Source organism: Barbatula barbatula (assembly GCF_947034865.1).
Source record: "Barbatula barbatula genome assembly, chromosome: 23".
NCBI classification, from domain to species: domain Eukaryota; kingdom Metazoa; phylum Chordata; class Actinopteri; order Cypriniformes; family Nemacheilidae; genus Barbatula; species Barbatula barbatula.
This window is the reverse complement of record NC_136786.1, coordinates 16565297-16589317: the sequence shown is the minus strand read 5'-3', so window position 1 is coordinate 16589317 and position 24021 is coordinate 16565297. Positions and strand designations below refer to the sequence as shown.

General features: G+C 36.2%; 1 protein-coding gene and 2 long non-coding RNA genes across 4 annotated transcripts; 2 read left to right on the top strand and 1 right to left on the bottom strand.

The window, feature by feature from the left end:
* Positions 1-24014, bottom strand: LOC306888935. Of its 2 annotated transcripts, XR_013786151.1 has the most exons (4): positions 23956-24014; positions 13544-13700; positions 1856-1919; positions 1-65 (listed from the first exon to the last, which is right to left on the bottom strand). It is a non-coding gene; the product is annotated as an uncharacterized lncRNA (long non-coding RNA). The 2 variants fall into 2 exon arrangements; XR_013786152.1 differs by lacking the exons at positions 1-65; positions 1856-1919 and adding an exon at positions 12489-12821.
* Positions 5895-7768, top strand: LOC306911956. Its single transcript, XR_013788290.1, has 4 exons — positions 5895-6017; positions 6342-6480; positions 6566-6638; positions 6807-7768. It is a non-coding gene; the product is annotated as an uncharacterized lncRNA (long non-coding RNA).
* On the top strand, positions 16932-18756 carry LOC306888933 (uncharacterized protein). The gene is made up of 5 exons (XM_079447519.1): positions 16932-17098; positions 17247-17355; positions 17483-17551; positions 18095-18169; positions 18289-18756. The coding sequence occupies exons 1-5, from the start codon at positions 16984-16986 to the stop codon at positions 18299-18301; spliced, it is 381 nt and encodes a 126-aa protein (XP_079303645.1). The 5' UTR covers positions 16932-16983; the 3' UTR covers positions 18302-18756.
* Positions 24015-24021: the final 7 nt, after the last annotated feature.

Below are 24021 nucleotides of genomic sequence, written 5' to 3'. Positions count from 1 at the left end.
CAAAGATATTTATAATATATACATAATTTACTCACCTTTTGTCATAAACCTGTTTGACTTTCTTTCTAAGGGAGAAGACAAAAAAAGATATTCTGAAGGAATTTGGTAACCGAACAGTGCCGGCACACGATGATGACAAAAACTGTAACTTGAATAAAATAATATTCATTGACCTTTTCCAAGTACCGATGACACCATTTCTAATAATAATAATACATTAGTTCTAATATATTAAAGTCAACAGCTTAACCATTTTAGATCAATTTGATTTATTGTTTTAGCCAATAGTGATTGACAGCAAAGGCCTTTTTCATTATCAGGCAAAGGAACAGTTGAATGAATATTGTCATCATTTTCTCACCTACAATCGGTTCCAAAACTGTTCTGCTGAACACAAAGTAAGATATTTGGAAGATTGTTAGCAATTTTCAGTTCTTGGGCACTATTGACTATCATAGAAGATGGTAGTCAATGGTGCCCCAGAACTGTTTGCTTTCCTACATTCTTCAAAATATCTCACTTTGTGTTCAACAAAACAAAAAACATTTTTTTTTCTACTATGGTAGTGAATTATGTCCCAGAACTGAAAATTGTTAACATTTTTCCAAAAACTTTGTGTTCAGGCCTTCCAGTAGGACGATCCAATCGACTTTTGTAGAAGGTGATTTTTAACGCAATTTATACTTAGCAACCCAAAGTTATGGTACAGTCCATATCAGGTGTAATTGATCGGGAATATGCTATTTAATTGGGGGTTTTCGCCAGCGATTTTCAAAGAGATAAGACTGTTGACTTGCTATGACGTAAATAAATAGCTGCCCAGAGCCATTGCAAACATTGCCGCCCGGGTGGTGCGACTTGAGGATGAGTAAATGAAGACAGAATTTGTATTTTGGATGTACTTTCCCTTTAATGTCATCAACAGCAGCTTTATTTGAGATATACATTTTTGACTTAATAAGCTAGATTTTTCAAGTTTGAAGCAGGTGGGATAATAGCGTTGTCACATGTACATGTACACAGGCTGAGGAAAATCAACTTTAACTGTTATCCAGCTGTTAAACTAGCATTGGTCCAAACAACCTTGTCAAAAGTGCCCGAAATGCTCCAAATGTTTTTCAGGCTAACAATTGCAATGTACAGACATTTTTAGGACCAGCGGCCGAAAAAAAAGGGCACTATGGTTCAGGGCAGGAGAAGACAGCACACAAAATTCTTAGAAATATCTTTCTACTCATCACACTGTAGCACTTGGTAAAAATCTATGTCTATATTTTATGTTGTACTATGTTAAGGTACAACTCTTTTAAAACATTCATATTAGCCAATTCAGCATTCACGTTTCTAACGTCGATAGCATTTAAAAGGAAAACACGACAGCACGATGCAGCTGTTTCACATCACACACACAATTTATGCATATAATGTATATTTGTTGTTTTATTATAAAACCTAAACATAAAATGAATCTTCAGTTTAAGATAGACTTGTAGTATAAATCTTTTTAACTTATGTTTGTGGTTTGGCCACATGGTAAATTGTATTATTTGTTTTCTTGAATCTTTCCTAAGCCAAACTAATAATGGGGAATGTACATCAGTTACAGTCTGAGAAACTGTCAGATTTGTTAAGGCATTAAGTGTGCCAATAACTGCAAATTTGGTGTTATTTTTACAAGATTGATACACCAATTTGATTTGACAAGAATATTTGCTCTAGCTACAGGGCGGCACGGCCCATATGCTTACAGTAGTTAGTTTAGTCTAATAATTTTTAAATGTAGTCCATGCAAGTTCATTTTACACAAATTCTACACATGTCTGTTATTTCCTCTGATGTGGATTTCATGATTTACCTGTGACACCTTCTTACCAGTCATGCTGACAATATGCCTCCAGCAGATGGCGATATGTACCAACCTGACAAAAAATAAACAAAAAACATCAGTGGGTGGACTAGACATTCCGCAACCAAAAACAATATTCTCTAGACATTCGAAAGACATAGAAATGTGGAAGAATGGCAAGGTAGAAAGAATGTAAGACATTATCAATCTTCTAACAGGCCCAACCATACAGTCAACCCAAGAAAACCTTCAGGCCCCGGATGCAAGAAACCCCTTTGGGGAGGAAAACCCTTTATTCTAATTGTAACATTATTGTTAATAAAGGTTTTCTTACCCTAAGGGGTTTCTTGCAACCGGGCCCAGGACAATACATGCAGGCATAACCGATTACTTGTATACACTTCTTCATGTAGGAATCGTTTTAGTTTTCCTGTTATCAGTCTCATCTGTGGTGTAGATGTGCTAACCGCAAATCTTTTCATCTGGGTTGTCATGCCACGGAGTGATAAGGTTTGAATATAAAAACACAGCAGGTACGTTTCCTTTGATCGGTAGGGTGTATTCCAGAAAGCTGGTTATGTGACCCGGGTAAGTTTAAGGGTTAGTTAATTGATAACCTCAACTTTCGGTGCCAAATCGGAGATAACTTTCTGGATATCTAAGGAACCATAGCGACCTACTCTCTGAAGATAACCTGCTCATAGCAGGATGCGTTCCAGGGTTAGTGCATTTCAAGGAAACTCTACTAAGCTTCAGGGGTTGGTGTGGTGTGGCGTCAAGTGGGTGTGGAAGCACAGATAACATGTCATATATTATAATTTTACAGCAATATCACGAACATTTCCAATCTCACTTATTCAAAATTCAAAACTCATTTTAATATTACATGTATAATTTAACCTATGCATGTATATGCACGCTTTCCAACAGTTGAAGGATGTTAATTGTGAAGTATTGTAACTGCAGGACAATTTATTGAGCAATTGCATATTCTAGTAGACTAAGTTCGATTCCCAGACTCCCCCAATGGGATCACCTATTGCATACTATTCACATATTTAAATTCTTATCATAACTTTAAATGCTATTTCTGATCCCCGCCCTCATTTTACAGTTTAGTATTGAAAGTCCTTTCTCCAAATTACAATTAGCCTTTCAGGATAGGCCGTTTCCACCTCAATTAACATTTGGAAAGCCAGGGCCTTTTAGCTAACAAAGTCAAAGCAAATAAATTGAAATACATTCATTTAAAAGGGATATATTAAGCTACATGACATATTGGACATGAAACTGTGGGCCTAACGTTTCATTCTCTACCCGTCACTGAAGACCATCGTCCTCTAATAATGCAAATTAATTATCATGGTTAATGTGAACTCAAGTGTTCAACAAGATTATTTTAATTATATAATTTCATATAAATGTTATAACTGTAGCAGTTTCAACAATTAAGAGTCTCCATTCATATCAGCAGCTGTTCCAAATAAAGCTGATACATTGCAAAGTCAGTTTTCACAAAACCGAATACATATATTTTTAAAGGAACAAAATGTAGAAATACACTGGTAGAAAACCATACATTTACTTTTTACACTTACATTTCAAAATATGAAGCTGTGATGTCACCAAATACTTTAGAGGAAAACCTTTAGGCCATAGTTCATAGCTTTTTTCAACATTGTCATGTGACCATGGGGCTTTCCTCTTTCTACTATGACTGCTATTAGTGTCTATTAGGCATATTGGTTGGAATATATTGCACCTTTAGCTAACTTTATCTGCTCTTGTGCCTTGTTCCACAATGACAGTGGGATGTGTGAAGTTATAATGGTATTTGCAATGTAAAACACGTTGGTAGGAAACCATTCATTTACATTTTACACCTATGCATTTGGCATACGCTTTTATCCAAAGCGTCTTACGTTGTATTTTCCTATACATTTATACATCGGTATCGAACCCACAACCTTGCGTTGTTAACGCAATGCTCTTATCACTGAGCTTCAGGAATGCATCCGATGCCAAACATGCCCAATCCTGCACTAGGGGTCACGTACCTCCGGACGCCTGAAATGCTAAAACCACAGAACTAGGCGGGCTACAATTTCACAATAAAAAAAAACTGCATAATCATGGTGTAAAACACATTAAGAAGCAAATAATCGCCGACTGTTTTTAATGTGCATGTTTTATGATTGTTTTCATATACTTGTTCTCAAGTTGGCAGTAAATTCATTGATACCCACCTGACAATTTGCTACTATTATTCAAAGCCAAACGTAAATACATAAGGTTATATGACGCCTCGGCCACTACGACAGTGCAGATCCAGACATATCATTTATGATGTCTGACTCGATGACTCAGATACAAGCAATGCTGGATGATTTCATTTTGAAGGCTTTGACTTCCTGAGATGTGGTTTCTTGTCTCGCCTTGCTGTCTTTGCATGCATCACCTAAAGTTCAGTTCAGAGATTACTAAGGAACATTGCAACCCAAATGAACATCATGGTCACCGGTGATCTGTTCTGTCATCTTGCTTTATCCATGTGAGAGTATCATCATAAAGGGTTCTGCCTATATCCTAACCACACAACATGCATTCAGCTGAGAAAATAATAATAGCAATACAACACCCACTTCCCGCCGGCCGGTAATGAGGTGACAACACCATCACATTTCATACATTTTTGACTTCCAAGAAGCATTCTTTAGAGATATTTAAACACCTGTAGATATAATTATCTGTATAAGATTTAGAATCATACTTTCATGAACATACTTCCGTATGTTGCTTTGCGTGGTTTTCATTCATAATAGCGGGGCAGATGTGCCTATGTGGTTTAGAACTGTGGGTAGAGTTGGTGTGATGTTTATAATTCATTAAAAATTTCCAGGTTGGAATGATTATTATTTGTCATTAATTTGGACAAAACTTAAAAGACATCTGTATGTAACGTTATGAATAAACAGCACTAGTAAATATTCTTGTGCTATGGGAAAACCAGCCTCCCACATTTCTAAATATGAAGTTGTGATGTCATCAAATGCTAGAGAGGAAAAATGTGAGGCCATAGTTCATTGGCCTGCTTTTTTCGACATTGTCATGTGACCATGGGGCTTTCCTCTCTCTACTATGACTGCTATTAGTGTCTATTAGGCATAAAAATAACTAATATTGGTTGGAATATATTGCACCTTTAGCTAATTTTATCTGCCCTTGTCCCTTGTTTCACAATGACGGTGGGATGTGTGAAGTTATGTCAATTGACAAGCCCCTAATAGTCACCACCATTCAAATACTTTAATATCCAAATAAGGGAGTGTATACTAGAGACTGGGGTAGTCATTTTACATTGGCAATGTCACAAGAGCACACACTAGTATACGGTACATTCAGTCAAAATAATAGTTTGATATGTTTTATACAGTATTTAATCTTTTCATGTACTACGTAAATGGTGCCCTGTGACGACATACCCCAGTAAGAGTTGTATATTGGGGCATGTTGTCACAAAAGGTCGGTTGACTAGTTATCCAACTAATTCATGTAATAATCCTATAAAGAAATGACTTTTGAAATAAACCTACCCTGAAATATATTTACTGTTAGGCTTAATATTAAACATGTCACGTCAATATACTTTGTTATATATAAATGTAACCTTATAAAGGTATATAAATATATAGCTTATAATAGAATATCAGATTCCCTGTTATAGTCAGATATATTTTTTAGTTTATAACAAGCAGAATGCACATAACCGTTATCAGATGTCAATTAAATGACATTAAAATCAAATAATTTCTCCCATCCTGATACATCATGACAAACATCAAGCGTTTGGCCAGCCAGTTCAGTGAAAATAATACACTTTAACATTACTCATGTGCATAACCTCAGTGATTGTGTGAATGTCACGTTGCAGAATGAATAATGATGTCGTACGTTTTTCCGATTGCTTTATTCACATGAAGGATGAACACAGACATTGCGAAAACTTCCTCTTATTACTATTTAAAAGCAACGACCGCCAGAGTTCAGCAGATGATTTGAGGATTTTACAGCATTGGGACTCCTACAGCAAATATGCATCTGTCACTGGGATCTCATCAAGTTACATGCTTGTTTTGTTTGGCCATGTTACTCTGTGCTTTTACATCAGGACGTGAGTGTTTTTCTTGCCTGCGTTGCATATTGTTAGACGGTAGATAGGAATGATTCTAGGGGCCTAGGAGCCCAATTTCTGTAAACCTTTAGAAAAAAGATAAAGAACAAGAACTGAACAAGATAAAGTCCTGGGAATTTAGATCATGTAGATATGGCCTTGCATAATGTATTACTGCAGTTTGCATTTGCTTAGAATTTTTAAGAAGGATGTCATATTCACATCAGGGTGATTTTTGTCTGTAATGTAAATTTTAAACTGTCAAAAAACCACCAACGAATGGCAAAACCTTTCATTAACACATGTATTTCTTATGTTTTGCAGAGTTTCCAACAGACCACAAAAAAACAGCGTGCTGTACGCCTGAAAAACTCAGGAACAAAATCAAGCATGTGCCGAAACCGAGTCAAATCAAAGAGTGCTTTTTTGTGTCGGCAACATCTAAATGCGTTAAAGCTGTAATGTAAGTCACCTGTGAATGCTCTCTGTTCTATACACAAAGTATCTATGTATTCAAATGAATGTAAAAATTGCCTCATTCTTTACAGGTTCCGTGTAAACAATGGGACCATACGCTGCATGGATCCAAAGACTCCAATGCTCCATGAGACACTGGAAGCGGTAAGAATTCACAGACTGGGTTCTCATAAAAGTCTTTAAAAACGACAGCACAAACAGTAGACATAAAGAGCAATATTTTAAAGTGAAGTGCAAATGACAATAGACTAACACATTTATGTATAGGTTATATTGCAAATACATAACATTTCTGCTTTTATAATTCTACAGAATGGTATACGATGCCAAAACAAAACAAAATCGTAACGCCCTAAAGACAACACAGATTTTTCGTCTCTTCTCCCTGAACTTCATCTTCATCGGCCACAAAGGCAAGATCTGCTTCATGTTCAGTATGTGACCTTGCTGTATAAGAAACACAAAGTGAGACACTTTGCAGAAAGTAAACCAGCTGTGATCTTTCATACTTACTGTAGATGCTGAGCAGTTTAGCTTTGCTTACCCATCCCTCTATTTATATATTTTATTTGTTTTGACAAAACTGTATTTAACCTAAGAATAATGTTATTTATCTATTTAAAAGAGTAATGTGTTTTGTATGCGTTTTTACTTTTCTTTCCAATAAATATATATAAATATTGAGTAGTGTGAGCATTGTGCATTTCTTAAACAAAACAATAAATGTATTTAATGTATACTGTTAGCAAATCTAAAACTTATATAAATATAAAAAACATTAAACATAGTATCCTGTTCTTATGAAGTATTTTGGGATTAGACTTCCCTAAAGCAGCACATAGATAGAAAGTGACCGATGTATAATAATTCCTGCATTCCTGAGAAAACTGATATCTTGTCATCACAGCACCGTGAGAGAGGTGGGGTCCTTCTGGGAAGGGTTTGTTTCATAAACATTATGACACAGATTTAACCCAGAGGTCACAGCAAACACACACGCACATGTTTCATGGAGACATTCTTTAGACATAATGATTTTGATACTGTACTGTATTTTGTGACCCTTAACTTATTCCTAACCCTCCTTTCTGGATTTTTCAAATAAACATCTTTCAGTTTAACTTAGAAGCTGATGTTAGAAATGCTTTTATCTTGTAAAACAATGTTTTGTAATAGATAGCATCGCGCTTTACAGGAACAGTTCCTCAGTTTTGGTATTTTTAGTCTCATTTGTCAGGAGGTGCAATAAATAACCTGATAAAGTTTCAACCTTTATTTTGTTTCCTTCACATCAAGTCACTTTCACACCCTGACTATGTTCTTCGCATGCATATTGCAGACCTTTCTATGGTGCATATTATTAATATATAGTACATATATTACTGCAGAACATAGTGGAAACACCTTGGTTGGTGTCGTACATAATAAAAGGGGGCGGGTCTTTGCAAAGATCAGTTGGCCTTTAAGGTCACACGAACACAACCAACGCAGTTATATTTAAAAACGTATGTGTCATATATTCAATTTCTAGCACTTTCTGATAAACTTGCACATCATCTGCCTTAAATTAATCTTATCGTGAAAGAATAATAATCTGGGATGGTTATCAAGTAGCAACGGATGTTTGAATCTTTTCTAAACCTAAACATTTTGTTGACTATCTGCATTGCACTTATTGGGCAATGAGAGGAGTATTTGTGGAAGTGTGAATGTAACTGTGAATTATTAGTACTTTTATATGTATTTTTGTTTTGCCTTGGGGGTTTGCTTCTTTCCAATTTCGTTGTGCTTGTGCAATGACAATAAAGATATTCAAATATTCAATTCAATAAAGAGACACTTTAGATAATGGTGTCAGTCCAATAGAAATCATGTTCAAATATAAAATTGTTGTAAATCATCCAAAAGATATTCACAAGCAACTTTTTATTGCATTTATGTAACGTTCAGGCCTAAATATAATATGAAATGGAAAAATGTGCCATCAAAACCCCCCCAACTCTACTTGGGTAAACTAATATTAGTAAGTCAGCTTCCTTCCTGGTTCACATGTTTCAGTCAAAGGCAATACATGAGCAACAACTGAACATCTTTATTGGTTTTTAGTTATCTTACTAAGCATTATTGTTTGAATATTTACTGTATTTTGTAATATATAACATATTGAGAAGCGAGGAAGTGTCTTTGTCGTCGAGTCAATAGCCAATACTTAAAGAGACAGTTCACACCAAAATAAACATTCTGTCATCATTTGAACATCAACTCTTCCTCTTGACTTTCTGTCTGGAAAACACAAAAGAAGATATTTTGAGGAATGTCGGTAAACACGTTGGTCCCCATACACTTCTATCGTATGGACACATAACCAAAGCAACTCAATTTCTGTTGAGAGTTTCTGTTCAGAATTTTCATTTTGATGTGATATCTGAGGTGGCTTGGGCATCTGTTCCGAATGCCTACTGGACGCCTTCCCCGGAAGGTGTTCCGGCCGTCCGACCGGGAGGAGACCCCGGAAGACCTAGGACACACTGGTGGGACTAGGTCCCCCGGCTGGCCAGGGAACGCCTCTGTGTCCCCCCGGAAGAGCTAGAGGAAGTGTCTAGGGTGAGGGATGTCTGGGCATCTCTGCTTAGACTGCTGCCCCCGCGACCCGGCCCCGGATAAGCGGAAGAAAATGGATGGATGGATGGATGGATGGATGGATGTGAAATATCCCTTTAACTATGGATGGATTACATTTACATTGCACTTTTATCCAAAGCTACACACATTACATTATACTATACATTTGTTTCTAAGAATCTGTGATACGGTTAAATTATGATGGAATAAATCAGGATGTTTTAAAAATAAGATTTTATGCTACTGGATGATGATGCTGATTTACATTTATATTACATTTAGTCATTTAGCGGACGCTTTTATCCAAAACGACTTACAAAGAGTTCGGGGAGCAATAAGTGATATGTCACAAAAGAGCAAAAGCACATTAGATGCTAATACAAAGTTACTAGTTTCAACAAAAGCCAGAACAATACCTGTTGAGAGAAGAGGGTTACTGTACGATTTTTTTATAGTGGAAGAGGTGAATGTTGCATCGAGTTTTGCCCACACACAGGTTTACACCACATAGTATTTGTTAGGAATTGATGCAGTATTTCAATCTCACTCAACTACAGAATTTAGACAACTAGTTTTTCTAATACAGATAAACACTGAACTATGACAGTGTACAACTACATTAGTCTCTGCATTCATTATATGTTTACCACAACCAATATAACTGACTGAGAGAAAGATTGAAAATGAAAGTATTTATTGATAACATTCAGAACCCAGCTGTCTAATAAGTTCTTCAAAGTTTAAAAATATTCAAAAGCTAACAGGTAACATCTTATGTCAAGTCCCCCACCTCTGCATTGAAGCCCCCGGGCGATATTGAAATCATTCTTAAAAATAACCTCACTTCTAAAGGACCGGATGTGACCCTCGCAATTTGTAAATTCCCCTTAATTTACTATTTAAGGCGGATGGGCAAGAACCTTCAATGTATTCTCTCTCATAAAGCAGAGAAGACAGAATCCAAGAAAGCAGCGCCGAAGATCAACTTCAACATGGAAAACCAACAAATTCTCACAAGAACTTTTGCTGTCTTGGTTGTAATCGCAGCTGTGATATCAACATCTTCAGGTGAGAATGTGCTAAATACTATTTGTAAAAACAAAGATGCCTTTATATGTCATTTTAACTTAATAACGTTATTTTATTTTATTGGGATGTTTCACTGGTACATTAGGCGACATATGCACTATGCTAATTACTGTTCTTTTCTTATAAGGTATGACTATAAAAAAAAACACATGTTGCACAGCCGTCTGCAGTACTGTGACGGCCGATCCAATCATCGGTTACGAGCTGCAACATCATAATCCAACATGTGTGAAAGCAATAATGTAAGAATCAGATTCTCTCTGGACAAAAGCACACATAATTTAAGATTCATGTGAAGTTTATTTTCTGTGTCTTCAACTATGTTTATCATTGTCATTTATCATTGTTTATCATTTTCACAGCCTTCATACTAAAAGGGGGAAATTCTGTAATATGTGGAACAATTCATTAGTTTGGAAGAAAATTTGCAAGTAAGTTGAAGTCAACAGTTGTAGGGAAATTTATATTTATGACATAAAATGCTTTAAAATGCACACACTACTATGGATTTAGTTTAGTATTCTTGTAATAAAACAATGCATCATGCCTCTCAAGTAACACTAGACTATATTTCAACACTAGACTATTTAGATTCTCTACACAGATCTGATCTTTAGATGTGATATATTTAAAGTTTTATTTTCTGTGTTTTCTTTTTGACAGTTTTGAAACTAATGATGAAAGCTTCTGCTATAACCAGACACTAAAATGGGCAAAGAAGACATTTTCCTCGTATTTGTAAGTTGATCTCAGTAAGCGTACATCACAGATCAAATGATTTTAAACTGTACACACTAATGTGGATTTAGTGAAGTATTCTAGTAATAACATCTAGTACTTTATTGTATCACAGACCTCAAAGAAAAACATTAAACCGTGTGGTCCAAAACATGATGTCTACACCACCATCACCAACATCATCATCCATCAGTAACTTCAAACATGTGAAAGGATCTACTGAAGCTCAACGACTGATGGGTGTACAAGTGTAAACTCATAGTTATGTGTTTGAAACATTTTTTGTAATATTATAATTCAAGGCAATAAATGATGTGTGAATAGAATCATTTAAACATTTTACATATTGTAAATGAAATGTTAATTCTGTATAAGTTAAACTCAAATAGGAAACTGCTTAAATATTAAGCAATCTGCTTTGAATAAAATGTTTATGTATAAAAATTCACATAGAAATGTGTAAGACTGAAAACTGTGTGTCAGTATATCGAGTGCTGGAATAACTGTCATCTAAAACTGCAAATAAACTGATAAGTAACTATATACTTTGCTTGATGTTTCTGAGTGTGCACTTAAAAGACCCTTCATATTTATGTAGGCCTACTGGTCTCTTACTGTAAAGTGCACTATACACATTCCATCTATAATCAATAAACATAACTTGTTAATTGTTTTACAAGTTGAAAAAGTTGAACATTTAGCATGACTGTTCTCATTCTGAAACAAATGTTCAAATTCTCTTCTGTCTCTCTCTGTAACCAATCATAAGAATTCATATTAAGGCATAATAAGTGAGCATTCAAGACCCCCTGTGTGGGTGGACCTGAGGTGCCTTGTATCTGAAACCACACCCACCTAGCTAGAAAAAGATGTACCATCTCACAGTTGTCATGAAGGACAAAATTAGCTTCAGACAAAACCACATTTTGTACCAGGCAGGAAGTTTAGCATTTTAACATAGGTGGTCTGGAGTTGACTCCCCTTTGGGGCCATGTCTTTAGTGACCAGTGGATGAATTGCAGTTTAAGCCACTTCCTTACTGGTTTCATGAGAGAGCTGCTGACATTAATAGAGCCAATAGCTGGGACGGATGCTAAATATCATCGATTCGTTTTAAAAGTGAGAGACCTTTGTTTTAAATGCCAATATATTCTAAATGTGAATTTTGTTCTGGAACATGCTAGATAGATCTTATAATGATAAACACTGAACTATGACAGAAAATAACCTGCTTCTAAAGGACCGGATGTGACCCTCGCAACTTGTAAGTTCCCCTTAATTTACTATTTAAGGCAGAAAGAGCCTTCAATGTATTCTCTCTCATAAGGCAGAGAAGATAGAATCCAAGAAAGCAGAGCCGAAGATCAACTTCAACATGGAAAACCAACAAATTCTCACAAGAACTTTTGTTGTCTTGGTTGTAATCGCAGCTGTGATATCTTCAGGTGAGAATGTGCTAAATACTATTTGTAAAAACAAAGATGCCTTCATATGTCATTTTTACTTGACTAAATAATAAAGATAGTAAATTCCCTTGAATTTCTTGAAAACTCATATTTAATTTTATTGGGATGTTGCTCTGGTGCATTAGGCAACTTGTAATATACAATGTTTAGCAAATTATTTGTCATCTGCAGGTGAGGGAAATATAACACACATGTTACAACATAAATCCTACAGGTCTGCCACATAAGGTCTGCAACATTTTCACATATGCTCTATGCTAATGTCTGTTCTTTTGTTATTAGGTGCTAAAAGACCATACACCTGTTGCACAGCCGTCTCCAGTACTGTGATGGCCGATCCTATCATCGGTTACGAGCTGCAACATCCTGATCCACCATGTGTCAAAGCAGTAATGTAAGAATCAGATTCTCTCTGGACAAAAGCACACATAACAATTTAAGATTCATGTGAAATTTACTTTCTGTGTCTTCAACTATGTTTATCATTGTCATGTTACGGTTTTTGCTGCATGTTAAAATAATGACGACTTAGCTCACAAGAATCTCCACCAGATCTATCAAGATCAAATCCATGCACAAGGAACAAATTGCGAGGGAACATCAGTTTCAGTCAAGGAATTAGTTTAGCTCAAAGTAAAATATGTATAACAATCGTTGTTAAATATACATATTTTACAGTCTCTGATCAATAATGTACAGTATAACAATATTGGTATGCATTCGTCCAGCGAATGGATAAATGATTAATACACTTTTTCGTTATCTCATGGCCATCAGTAACATGACTTTACCAAACGGAATGTAGAGCAAAGGTAGCGTCAATCTAACACGGTTTAAGTGACTTTGTATGTGAGCATTGAGCACAGAAAACCCATCACAAGTGAATAAATGGTTGTTTATTAAATTACTCTACAAGGTAAACATAACTGATGATTGCAAAACACAACACAACACGAAACACAAATCGCACATGCGCTTAGGGAGCGCTGAGAGAGAAGGAGAGGGAGAGAGAGATAGGGATGTAGGGAGAAGGGAGAAAACATGGCAGCGATTTCTGACCACCAATAAAAATCATCTTTAATAAAAAGGCACAAACTTAACGCAGCTATTCTATAAATAGAAATGGATACTTACGAAGCTCTGTGCTAGATGTGTATCCAAGTGCGCTTGGAGAGATGGAGGTTCAATTGGTTTAAGGATGCAGTCTTGCTGGAAGGTTCCGGCCTTGTGGCCACGTCAAGCAGCAGTCCATTGTTCCTTCTTTCCCCCCAGTGGGGGAAAAGGCAAATCTCTGAAAGACATCACAAACTGGTTTCTGGACGAGGCAGGTATATAGGAAAAGGTCAAAAGCACAAGAGAGCAGAAGGTGGTCTCTTTTAAGTTGTGAGGTGTTAAACCCTACAGATGTGACTGACTGAATCAGAAGATGGCACCTTTGGAGGGAAAGTAAATTGTCTTTGTCTTCCAGCACTTGTTTTGCATGTGGAAGCTGATCGGATGTCTTCTAAGAAAACTTCTAAGAGTTGAATAAATCTAATTTATTAAAACACAACAAACATTAACATTAAGGAAATCACAAATTTAGCTCATAGACCCCAAACATGATCCACATATCATCTTGATAAATGAGTCACTGCAAATCTAGTAATTCCAGAAGTTATACACATTCATTCAAACTACTTTGGGTTAATGTTTAAGACAGACATATTAACAAGAACACTAATACATGGTAAGGTTTATAAATGGATACATGTACATTTCTATTTAAAAAAATCTTTATTTCCATTGTATGTCTGTTCCCCCAGTGAATACAGAGAGCACATCTCCATAGATATGTGTAGATCCCCCGGTCCCCAGCTTGCTGGCTGGGTGAGGGGTGAAGTTGTTATATTTTAGAAATCAAACTAGTTATTGCATTTCTGACCTGTCTCAGACACTACAGTCATTTATCATTATTTATCATTTTCACAGCCTTCAAACTGAAAGGGGGAAATCCTGTAATATGTGGAACAATTCATTAGTATGGAAGAAAATTTGCAAGTAAGTTGAAGTCAACAGTTGTAGGGAAATGTCACAGAATTTATATTTATGACATAAAATACTTTAAAATGCACACACTACTATAGACTTAGTTTAGAATTCTTGTAATAAAATCTAGAAAATCTAGTGTATTGAAGATTTCTGTGTGGTGTTGTGTTGTAGCCTTTAACTTTCCATACAATGCATTATGCATCTCAAGTACCACTAGAGTACATCGTTTTATAAGATTCTCTAAATAAACACATCACATCTAAAAATCAGATCTGTGTAAAGTTTTATTTACTGTGTTTTATTTTTGACAGTTTTGAAACTAATAATGAAAGCTTCTGCTATAATCCGACACAAATATGGGCACAGAAGAAATTTTCCTCGTTTTTGTAAGTTGATCTCAGTAAGCGTACATCACAGATCAAATGATTTTAAACTGTTCACACTAATGTGGATTTAGTAAAGTATTCTAGTAATAACATCTAGTACCTTATTGTGTCACAGACCTCAAAGAAAAACATCAATCCAAAACATGATGTCTACACCACCATCACCAACATCATCATCCATCAGTAACGTCAAACATGTGGAAGGATCTACTGAAGCTTTCAACGGGTGTATAAGTGTAAACTCATAGTTATGTGTGTGAAACTATTTTTAAAGTTGAGATTACATTTTTGAAATATTTTAATTCAAGGCAATAAATTATGTGTGAATAGAATCATTTAAATATTTTACATATTGTAAATGAAATGTTTATTCTGTATTAGTTAAACTCAAATAGGAAATAAAATGCTTAGAATAAAATGTTTATGTATAATAATTCACATTGAAAATTTCAGAAGGTTTTGTGTGGGAAAAGAAATCTGAAAACTGTGTGTCAGTATATCGAGTGCTGGAATAACTGTCATCTAAAACTGCAAATAAACTGATAAGTAACTTTATACTTTGCTTGATGTTTCTGAGTGTGCACTTGAAGGCCCCTTCATATTTATGTACGGGTCTCTTACTGTAAAATGCACTATACACATTCCATCTATAATCAATAAACATAACTCTAAAGATACATTTTTGAAGCCTAAAGTGGGCGGAGCCACCCATTACCATCATGGCAGCGAGTCACGGTGCATCACTCCTGAATAATCAAAATGGACTAAGAGGCAGGATGTGGGTGGACCTGAGGTGCCTTGTTATATGGCTTTGAATACATATTCAGTTGAAAGACTTTATGGCCACTGTGGTGAGGAAGGCGGGACGAGAGCCGGGAGGCGGGGCCGGTGGCTTGAGCGTTGGAATCAGCTGTGCGAACACCGGTCCCGCATATCTCACGGAGAAGAGCGGGAGCATAAGAGGACGGGCGTCAGGACTGTTGACGAGAGAGGACCGGACCCGGACATTTGTATTTAATTCAGTCTACCGTGAGGTGGCTTCCGGCATTTTAAGTTTGTTTAATTGTTTGTTTATTTAATTAAAGTTTGTTAAATGTTTGCCGGTTCCCGCCTCCTTCCTTCCTTTTATGGATCTTGTTACAGCCACTAAACAGCCTGCCAGGTTCCTCTGCTTGTGTTTTAGTCCTTTTGTGTTCTCTGTCTTGTGCCGGATTGTTGAGTGTTCTAGTCAAACTCAGCTTGTCTAGTCAGCTCTTGTTCTACTGTAGCTACAGCCTCAGCTTTTTAACTAAACTATATGGTGTAGTTTTCCATCCTGAGTTTAAGCCTCAGCTTCTTTCTGGTTACAGTCCAGTCCTGTCACTGTTCACTGTTCTAGTTAAATTTCTATCTTGTCTTCTCCAGCCCTGTCACGACTGTTTGAGACTCTAGTGTCTGGTGTGCTGTGTCTCTTCTCTCTGTTTTGTCCTCTCACGCCATGTCCTATGCTGCTGTCTGCCCCACCTGCTGGTCAGGAAACTTAAGACCTCACCGGCTTCATATCTTGTGCCAACGTGTTCTTCCTGACTCTTTCCCCGGCGGCCACGCCACCCTGTCTGCCTGGCATCCCATCCACCTTGGCTGCTCTCGTTTTGATAAGCTCCTGATCTAACACAAGCTAAACACAGAAGATGTGTCCACCTATGGTCGAGTAAAATTATGGACATTTCAAAACAGTTTGGGTTGCTCATATTTAATCCAACCATGAGTTGAAACATCCCAGCACTGATATACAATACATGCATTTCAATATCACTCATTCACCAAATATCCAAAACTACTGTCTTTATTTCTTATGTGTGAAACACACTCAACTGAAACTGTGATGCTGAATAATTTAAAATGTGTTTAAAACAGCTAATATCAATGACTGACCGCAGGATTAAAAATGAAATAGTATTTATTCATAAGCGTTACAAACACTAACATAAGTTTTTCAAAGTTTAAAAATATCCCAAAGTGTTAAATTCCCCTCCTCTGCATGTGAAGTCCCAGGCAATACGACAGAATAAAATGTATATAAATAAACACAGTTCTAAAGGACAGGATGTGTCCTTCACATTTGGTAATGTAAGTTCCCCTTAATATACTACTTAAGGCGGCCAGCGAGAGTCAAGAATGTATTCAGATACAAAGCAGAAGATCGATTGCAAAATGCAGACACAACATCTTACAAGAACTTTGATTGCCATTGTAATCTCATTTGTGATATCATCATCATCATCATCTGCAGGTAAGAATGAAGTCATGTGCTGAATTGTATTTGTTTTTAAAGAAACCTTCGCGTAATTTTGCTGTCACATGAACTTATTTATTTAGAAAATGTTGGTGGATCGATATATTTAATGAACTGTGTTAATGACTTGTTCTTTTCCTATTAGCTGAAAAAGCAAGCAGCTGCTGTAAAAGTGTCTCCAGCAATGTGACGGCGGATCCTATCATCGGTTACGAGCTGCAATATCCTGATCCACCATGTGTCAAAGCAGTAATGTAAGAATCAGATTCTCTCTGGACTGAGCGCAAATCATTATTAAAAAAAGGATTCATGCGAAGTTTACTTTGTGTGTCTTCAACTATGTTTATCATTGTCATTTATCATTGTTTATCATTTTCACAGCCTTGAAACTGAAAGGGGGAAATTCTGTTATTTGTGGAAAAAATCATCAGTATGGAAGAAAATCTGCAAGTAAGTAGAAGTCAACAGTTGTCATGAAAAATGGCATAAATTGCTTCGTACTACTATGTACTATTACTTTGGATTTAGTTGAGTATTAAAGTAATTTAATAAAGCAATAAATCCCGGGAAGCAGTGGGTTACAGTGCATTTTATAACAGCTAAGGGCTTTGTGGCACGACGCAGAGCGGTTAAACACCCTTAACTGTTATTAAATGCACTGTTACCCACTGCTTCGAGGGGTTTATTGATTTTATAAAACGGTTATTCCATATGCTCGGCAAGGTTTCTTAAAATAAAGTAAATGAAGTAATATTTAGGTATAATTTACATTATTTATATTATGTAATGCGGTCAACCGTTATAAATCGGTTTGTTTCATAATGGCTTGGATCTCGGATCAGCCAATCAGAATCAAGCACAAGAATGTGAATCTATAATGAAGTAACAATATATGTATTTGTTTAGATTCTCTAGAGCACACAAACATCACATTTAAAGATCTGTGTGCAAGTTTACTTTTTTTGTCTTCAAGTTTATCATTGCTTTTGACAGCTTTGAAACTAATGGGACTAGCATCTGCAATCATCAGGCGAGTTCATGGGCCCGGAAGACATTTCCCACTTTTGTGTAAGTTTAACTCATCCATTGTAAAACTGAATTTATAATGACATTTATTTTCAGGTTTAAACACTGCTATGGATTTAGTACAGTATTCTAGCAATAACATCTGTTTTATTGTGTTACAGACAAAAAAAATGATTTCAACCCGTGTTCTCCACAACATGATGTCCAACATTAACATCCATCTTCTCAAGATAACCACATCTGATAATGAGTGTAAACATATTAACACACACACATCTCTAACTAGTTGTGTTTTAAACTATCTATAAAGTTGAAAATATTTTATTGGTCTATTTTGGAAATGATAGACGGTAAATTGAAAACTAATATTTGAAATATTGTCAAATATATGAAGGCCTATTATTTATTTTCTGGCCACTTTATTTCCCTGTAAAACTGAAATATTTTAACAATGGAAAGGTGAACGTCTACTGTGCAAGTTGTACAAAGTACAACTGTAAGTTGAAGTAAACAAGTGTAATGCAATTGAAATAAATAAAACCATTTTAAATGTGTACATTGCTACAGTATGTATTTAGTAAGTAAGAAATGCTTAAGTTAACTTAAGTAATAAAATACTTATTAATACTTAAATTGGGAAACTTTCAATCGTGGTCTGTGTGTGAACCCTGTGAAGCAGTCTTGCACGCATGTGTAAAAAACACTTTCTGCCACTGTGTCATCGTAAAAAAGGGCAACACAAGAACCATTAAATAAATAAAAACGTAATTAAATTTTATTAAATATAAGCTTAAATTATAGAGAATTTTTAAGTTCTCGTCTGTCAATTTATGATACAGTATGTAACAATGAAAGGCTTGCACAAGAAGGCCAACCTATAGCGTTCCTAAACAACTTGTCAATGACAAGTTAAGGGAGAACAGCCATCCCGAATGAATATTAAATGATATAATGAATGAGATTTGGAAATTAAGATAAAACCTTTACAAAACTACAGTATTATAGCTTTGGAAACATGCTTAATCCTTTGCTTTGTTTGTTATTTTGTCATATGCAGAAATGGTGTATGTCTGCTGTTCAAGTTGTTTAAAGTGGAAGTTAAAAGCCTTTCAAATGTGCACATTACTACAGTATGTAGGCCTATTTAGTAGAGTATTATAGGATCATTTTCCAGGGGTCAAGTAATAAGCTAGTAGAAACCCATGTGGTCCAAAACTGACTTGTACAGCACCACAAACATCATCATCCATTAGTAACTTCAGACATGTGGGAGGATCTACTCAAGTATATGATAATGACTGTAAGAAACTGTCATGGATTGACAGTTTTTTAAAGAACTATTGGTCTTCGATAATCACTAATTTAAAAACTTAACAGCACAAGTAAACTGATTTAACATTTTTGTCATTTAGCTGAATCTACCACTCATAAACATCCCTAATGTAACGTTTTAATGTGGTTTAAAGTGTAATCAATTTTTTTATAACAAATATTTATAGTGATAAGCAGTCATTTATATTCAATATTTATCATATTTATACATCAGACCCCTTTGTAAACGTCTACATAATGGCACGCACATGCTCTGGTCCCTCTAAAGTCTAAACTCCAAGGGCTCTGCCCTCCAAAGGCATAAGAATGACGACTTCATTTGGAATTTTACCCGTGACGCTTCGGTGCGAATACACGTACCGTTACACCCCCAGTAGATATACATGAGGCAAACATATGCATACTTGAAGCAAAAAAAGATTTCAAGGGACTTTAACATCTTAACCTTATTATTTTATATCTACAATATAAAAGAGTATATCCTTCTTTCTTAGAGTATAAATGCACTGGTACTTCAAAAAGGTGATTTTTTAAATAAATATTCAGTTGAAAGACTTTATAGCCACTAAACACCCTGCCAGGTTCGTCTACTTCTGTTCTGTCACGACTGTTTGAGACTCTAGTGTCTGGTGTGCTGTGTCTCTTCTCTCTGTTTTGTCCTCTCACGCCATGTCCTATGCTGCTGTCTGCCCCATCTGCTGGTCAGGATACTTAAGACCTCACCGGCTTCATATCTTGTGCCAACGTGTTCTTCCTGACTCTTTCCCCGGCGGCCACGCCACCCTGTCTGCCTGGCATCCCATCGACCTTGGCTGCTCTCGTTTTAATAAGCTCCTGATCTAACACAAGCTAAACACAGAGGATGTGTCCACCTATCGTCGAGTAAAATTATGGACATTTAAAAACAGTTTGGGTTGCTCATATTTAATCCAACCATGAGTTGAAACATCCCAGCACTGAGATACAATACATGCATATCAATTTCACTCATTCACCAAATATCCAAAACTACTATCTTTATTTCTTATGTGTGAAACACACTCAACTGAAACTGTGATGATGAATAATTAAAAATCCATTGTGTGTTTAAAACAATTGATATCAATGAATAACCGCAGGATTAAAAATGAAATAGTATTTATTCAGTAGTGATACAAACCCTACCATAAGTTTTTCAAACTTTAAAAATATCCGTCACGTTGTGCTAATGGGGCAAATTGGCACGGATTATGATAAAACATTTCGTTTCATAGTTACACCTAACATGGTAACGTTACTTGAAAAGAAATTTTTTTTTTAAATCAGTGTTTCCCAATCATGGTCCTGCAGTACCCCTTCTTACTTGTTAGTGGGTTTCAATATTCTTCCAATTGTTGGAGCACATATAAATTGCAATGTACATACTCATAAATCATATAAAGATGTGAATTTATTCCATTAAAATAATTATTATTTTCTTCCAGAGTCAATTGCCATCTAATTGTAGTAAGTAACAAACATAGCAGTTACTCATATCTTGTTTGCCATGTTCCTCATATTTTATGTCATGCTATTTAGTCATGCTTGCTCTTTTTTGTGTGTGTCAACAGCAGCTACCTATACCCGAAAGGCTCTTTTAAGAGCCTTTTCACAGAGCGTCTTTGACATATTGTAAGTATATTGTAAAAATATTTTTATAAGACGGGCCAATTGGTTAAAAAAAGATTTTGCCTTTTTTTGTAAAACACATTGTACTGTATGTACTTTCATTTCTATAGAACTCTTCATATTATTGCCAAATAATTTTATTGTTTTCCATATTGTACTGTCGCTTTGAGCCTCTGCTTAATGGCTGTACTGTAAATGAATTGCAGGCATATTAACGATCAACATCGGTCACTGGCGACACTGCAATTAATAACTATTTCATATAATAATTATTCACTTCAACTACAGTGTGTCAGATCCGTCTTACTCGTTTCCTTTTCTTTTGTTTTCAGATGATGCTGAAGTGAAGATATTGTAGCCTTTATATTTCTCATTCTACATTTAACAAATAGTCATTATGATGTAATGTGTATGTATAAAATTAAATATTACCAATTAGTTTAACGTATTAAAGTTATTATTTTCTTTCTATTTGTTTTATTTGTATGTTCATTAAGGTTTTTTATGCAGTTTAAGTTAATAAATTATGATTTATTCAACCCCAGTTTTTGTTCTCTGAGCAACAAACAATCTATAACACGTGATTTTAGACTCATTTCATTCATCATAACATAGAGGTTAGGAGAATGTTATCGCAACGTTACGGCAACCTTCCCCTAACATTAACTTCTTTCATGAAAGTGCGGCGACCTGACGAACACACAATTGTTTGAATCATTGTGTTGCGTCATTATTTCATTGACAAATGTAGCTCTATATTATTAATTTAAAGCAATTTTCTATATACTGTACGCACAATGCAAAAAGTAGTTATACCTTTAAGGATAAATGCCATAAAATGTCACGCAGTTAATGTATAATGTAAATTTTATTTGGCTTTAAATCTGCTCTGCGCACTACTTGTATACCAACTTCAACCACATGCAGTAAAACCGTTTTACAAGTTATGTGTTTAAACTAAGTAACTAAATAAGGTGAGTTAATGCACAGTCAACATAAACAATGAAAAAAGACAAAGTCAATAAAACTGACTCCCCATCTGAAAAGCGGAAAACTGATGCATTGTAAAACAGATATATCTCGCGCACATAACGCTGTTATGTTATGTTTTACAGTATACATTTATCATCATAACGTTAGATGTCGCTTTATAATCTGCCGTATGTAAATAATGTGACTCCGCTGGTCGTAGTGGCGCAGTAAATTCATCCTTTTCTGGAGAAACTTTAATAAAGTATATTTGAAAGTAGCACAAACACAGTCATCTGGGACCCGTTTCAATAAGGAGGTTCAAGCAACACTGAGTTAAAATATGAACTCTGAGTTGATTTACTCAGATAACCGCTACTCTGAGTTTTCTGTTTCAGAACAGCTGGTTTCAATCAGTTCAATCCACTCTGAGTAAGTTCACCCGAGGTTACTCGTGTTCACCGCGGCTTTAAAAAGCCATCATCAATTGAGCGAAGATAACACGATTCACCATGGCAACGGCACGTGACAAAAAGCGCTCCGTTTATTTCTCGCCAGTCGAATTGGAGGCACTATATATATATCTATATATATATACACACATATAAACATATATACCTACGACTTTTGTCATGTAGGTGCAATCCTTCTGCAATAAAAAGAACATGGCAGCAGCTGGAAATGAAATATAAAAACATCATTCAGTCCGGTGAGTTTAAATGCTCTTGCTTGTAGGATGCCTGACTGGGAAATGTTTGATATATTTAATAAACTGGCCTTGAAAGTTATGAGTATATGAGAACCGAGCACTGTGGCTATAGAAGACAAAAAACTGGCCATGCTCGCCCCTGCTCCGGCTATGTGTAACGGAGGCCAGCTAGAGTCACTCCCCGACCAACAGAGATGCTCTGGCGACGGACGTTATAGGGACTGCGCATCGTTAGGCTCGTTGTTAGAGCGCCCGTGTCTCATTCTGACCGACGGCAGTTCGAAGCCCGCGCGGGGCGAGTTGGATCTTTTAAATTTGCACCCAATCAAAATGGAAAATCCTAAAGGGTATTTGAATTATTAGAGTTTGCAGCGAGACCACATTTATTTGATCATCTTATTCAGACAGACGTTCACCATTCACCTGCAATCCTATGAAACTCCTCTTTGATGACTCTCACAGGAAACTTAACACAAATGTATATAAAGTGCTTGAGAGCGATGCACACTTTTCTTACTGCTCTGCATACAGTTGCCTTGCTAACGTGTTCTGCATCCCCGGTGTTATAAAGAAAGCTTCCATTAGTAAAGAAACGTAAAGCCATACAGAGAATCTGCTCAGATGTAAGAGCGCGACCCCGACGAGTGAGGTTTGTGATGTAAGGATGAAGCAGAGTGTGGATATATTTAATGGACTGTAAAGAAAAACTGTGCCGCTCAAATAAAGAATCATCCGCATATGATAAAACATCCAAACGGGGCTTCACCATATACTCTCCCGACGTAAATGTAACTCTCTCTGAATGAATGCAGCTTCCTCATCTACGGGTACTGAATAAACGGACATTTAATGTCTGTGTTATAAACTTGTGCGCGATTAAGGAAAACGAAAGAAAAAACTAACTGCGAAGGCAATTTCAACACCGCTCGCGCTTCTAAAAGGGGCGGAGATTGTAACAAACCTCGGGTTAGTGGAATAAAACCTGCTCCTGACCAGGTTAGGTTCACAGAGTAGGTTACTATGGTTACTCACTCTAAGTATAATATACCTTGATTTCTGAAACAGGCTTGACTTACCCCGCGGTCACGGGTTTGATATACCTCGCGTTCTGAAACTGAAAACCCAGAGTATCCCGTTTTCCGGGGTTAACTTACACTGAGTTTGCACTTACCCTGCTCTCTGAAACGGGTCCCTGGTCCGCCATTGTTGTTTTGGTTGTACTCGAGTCTCGCGGATG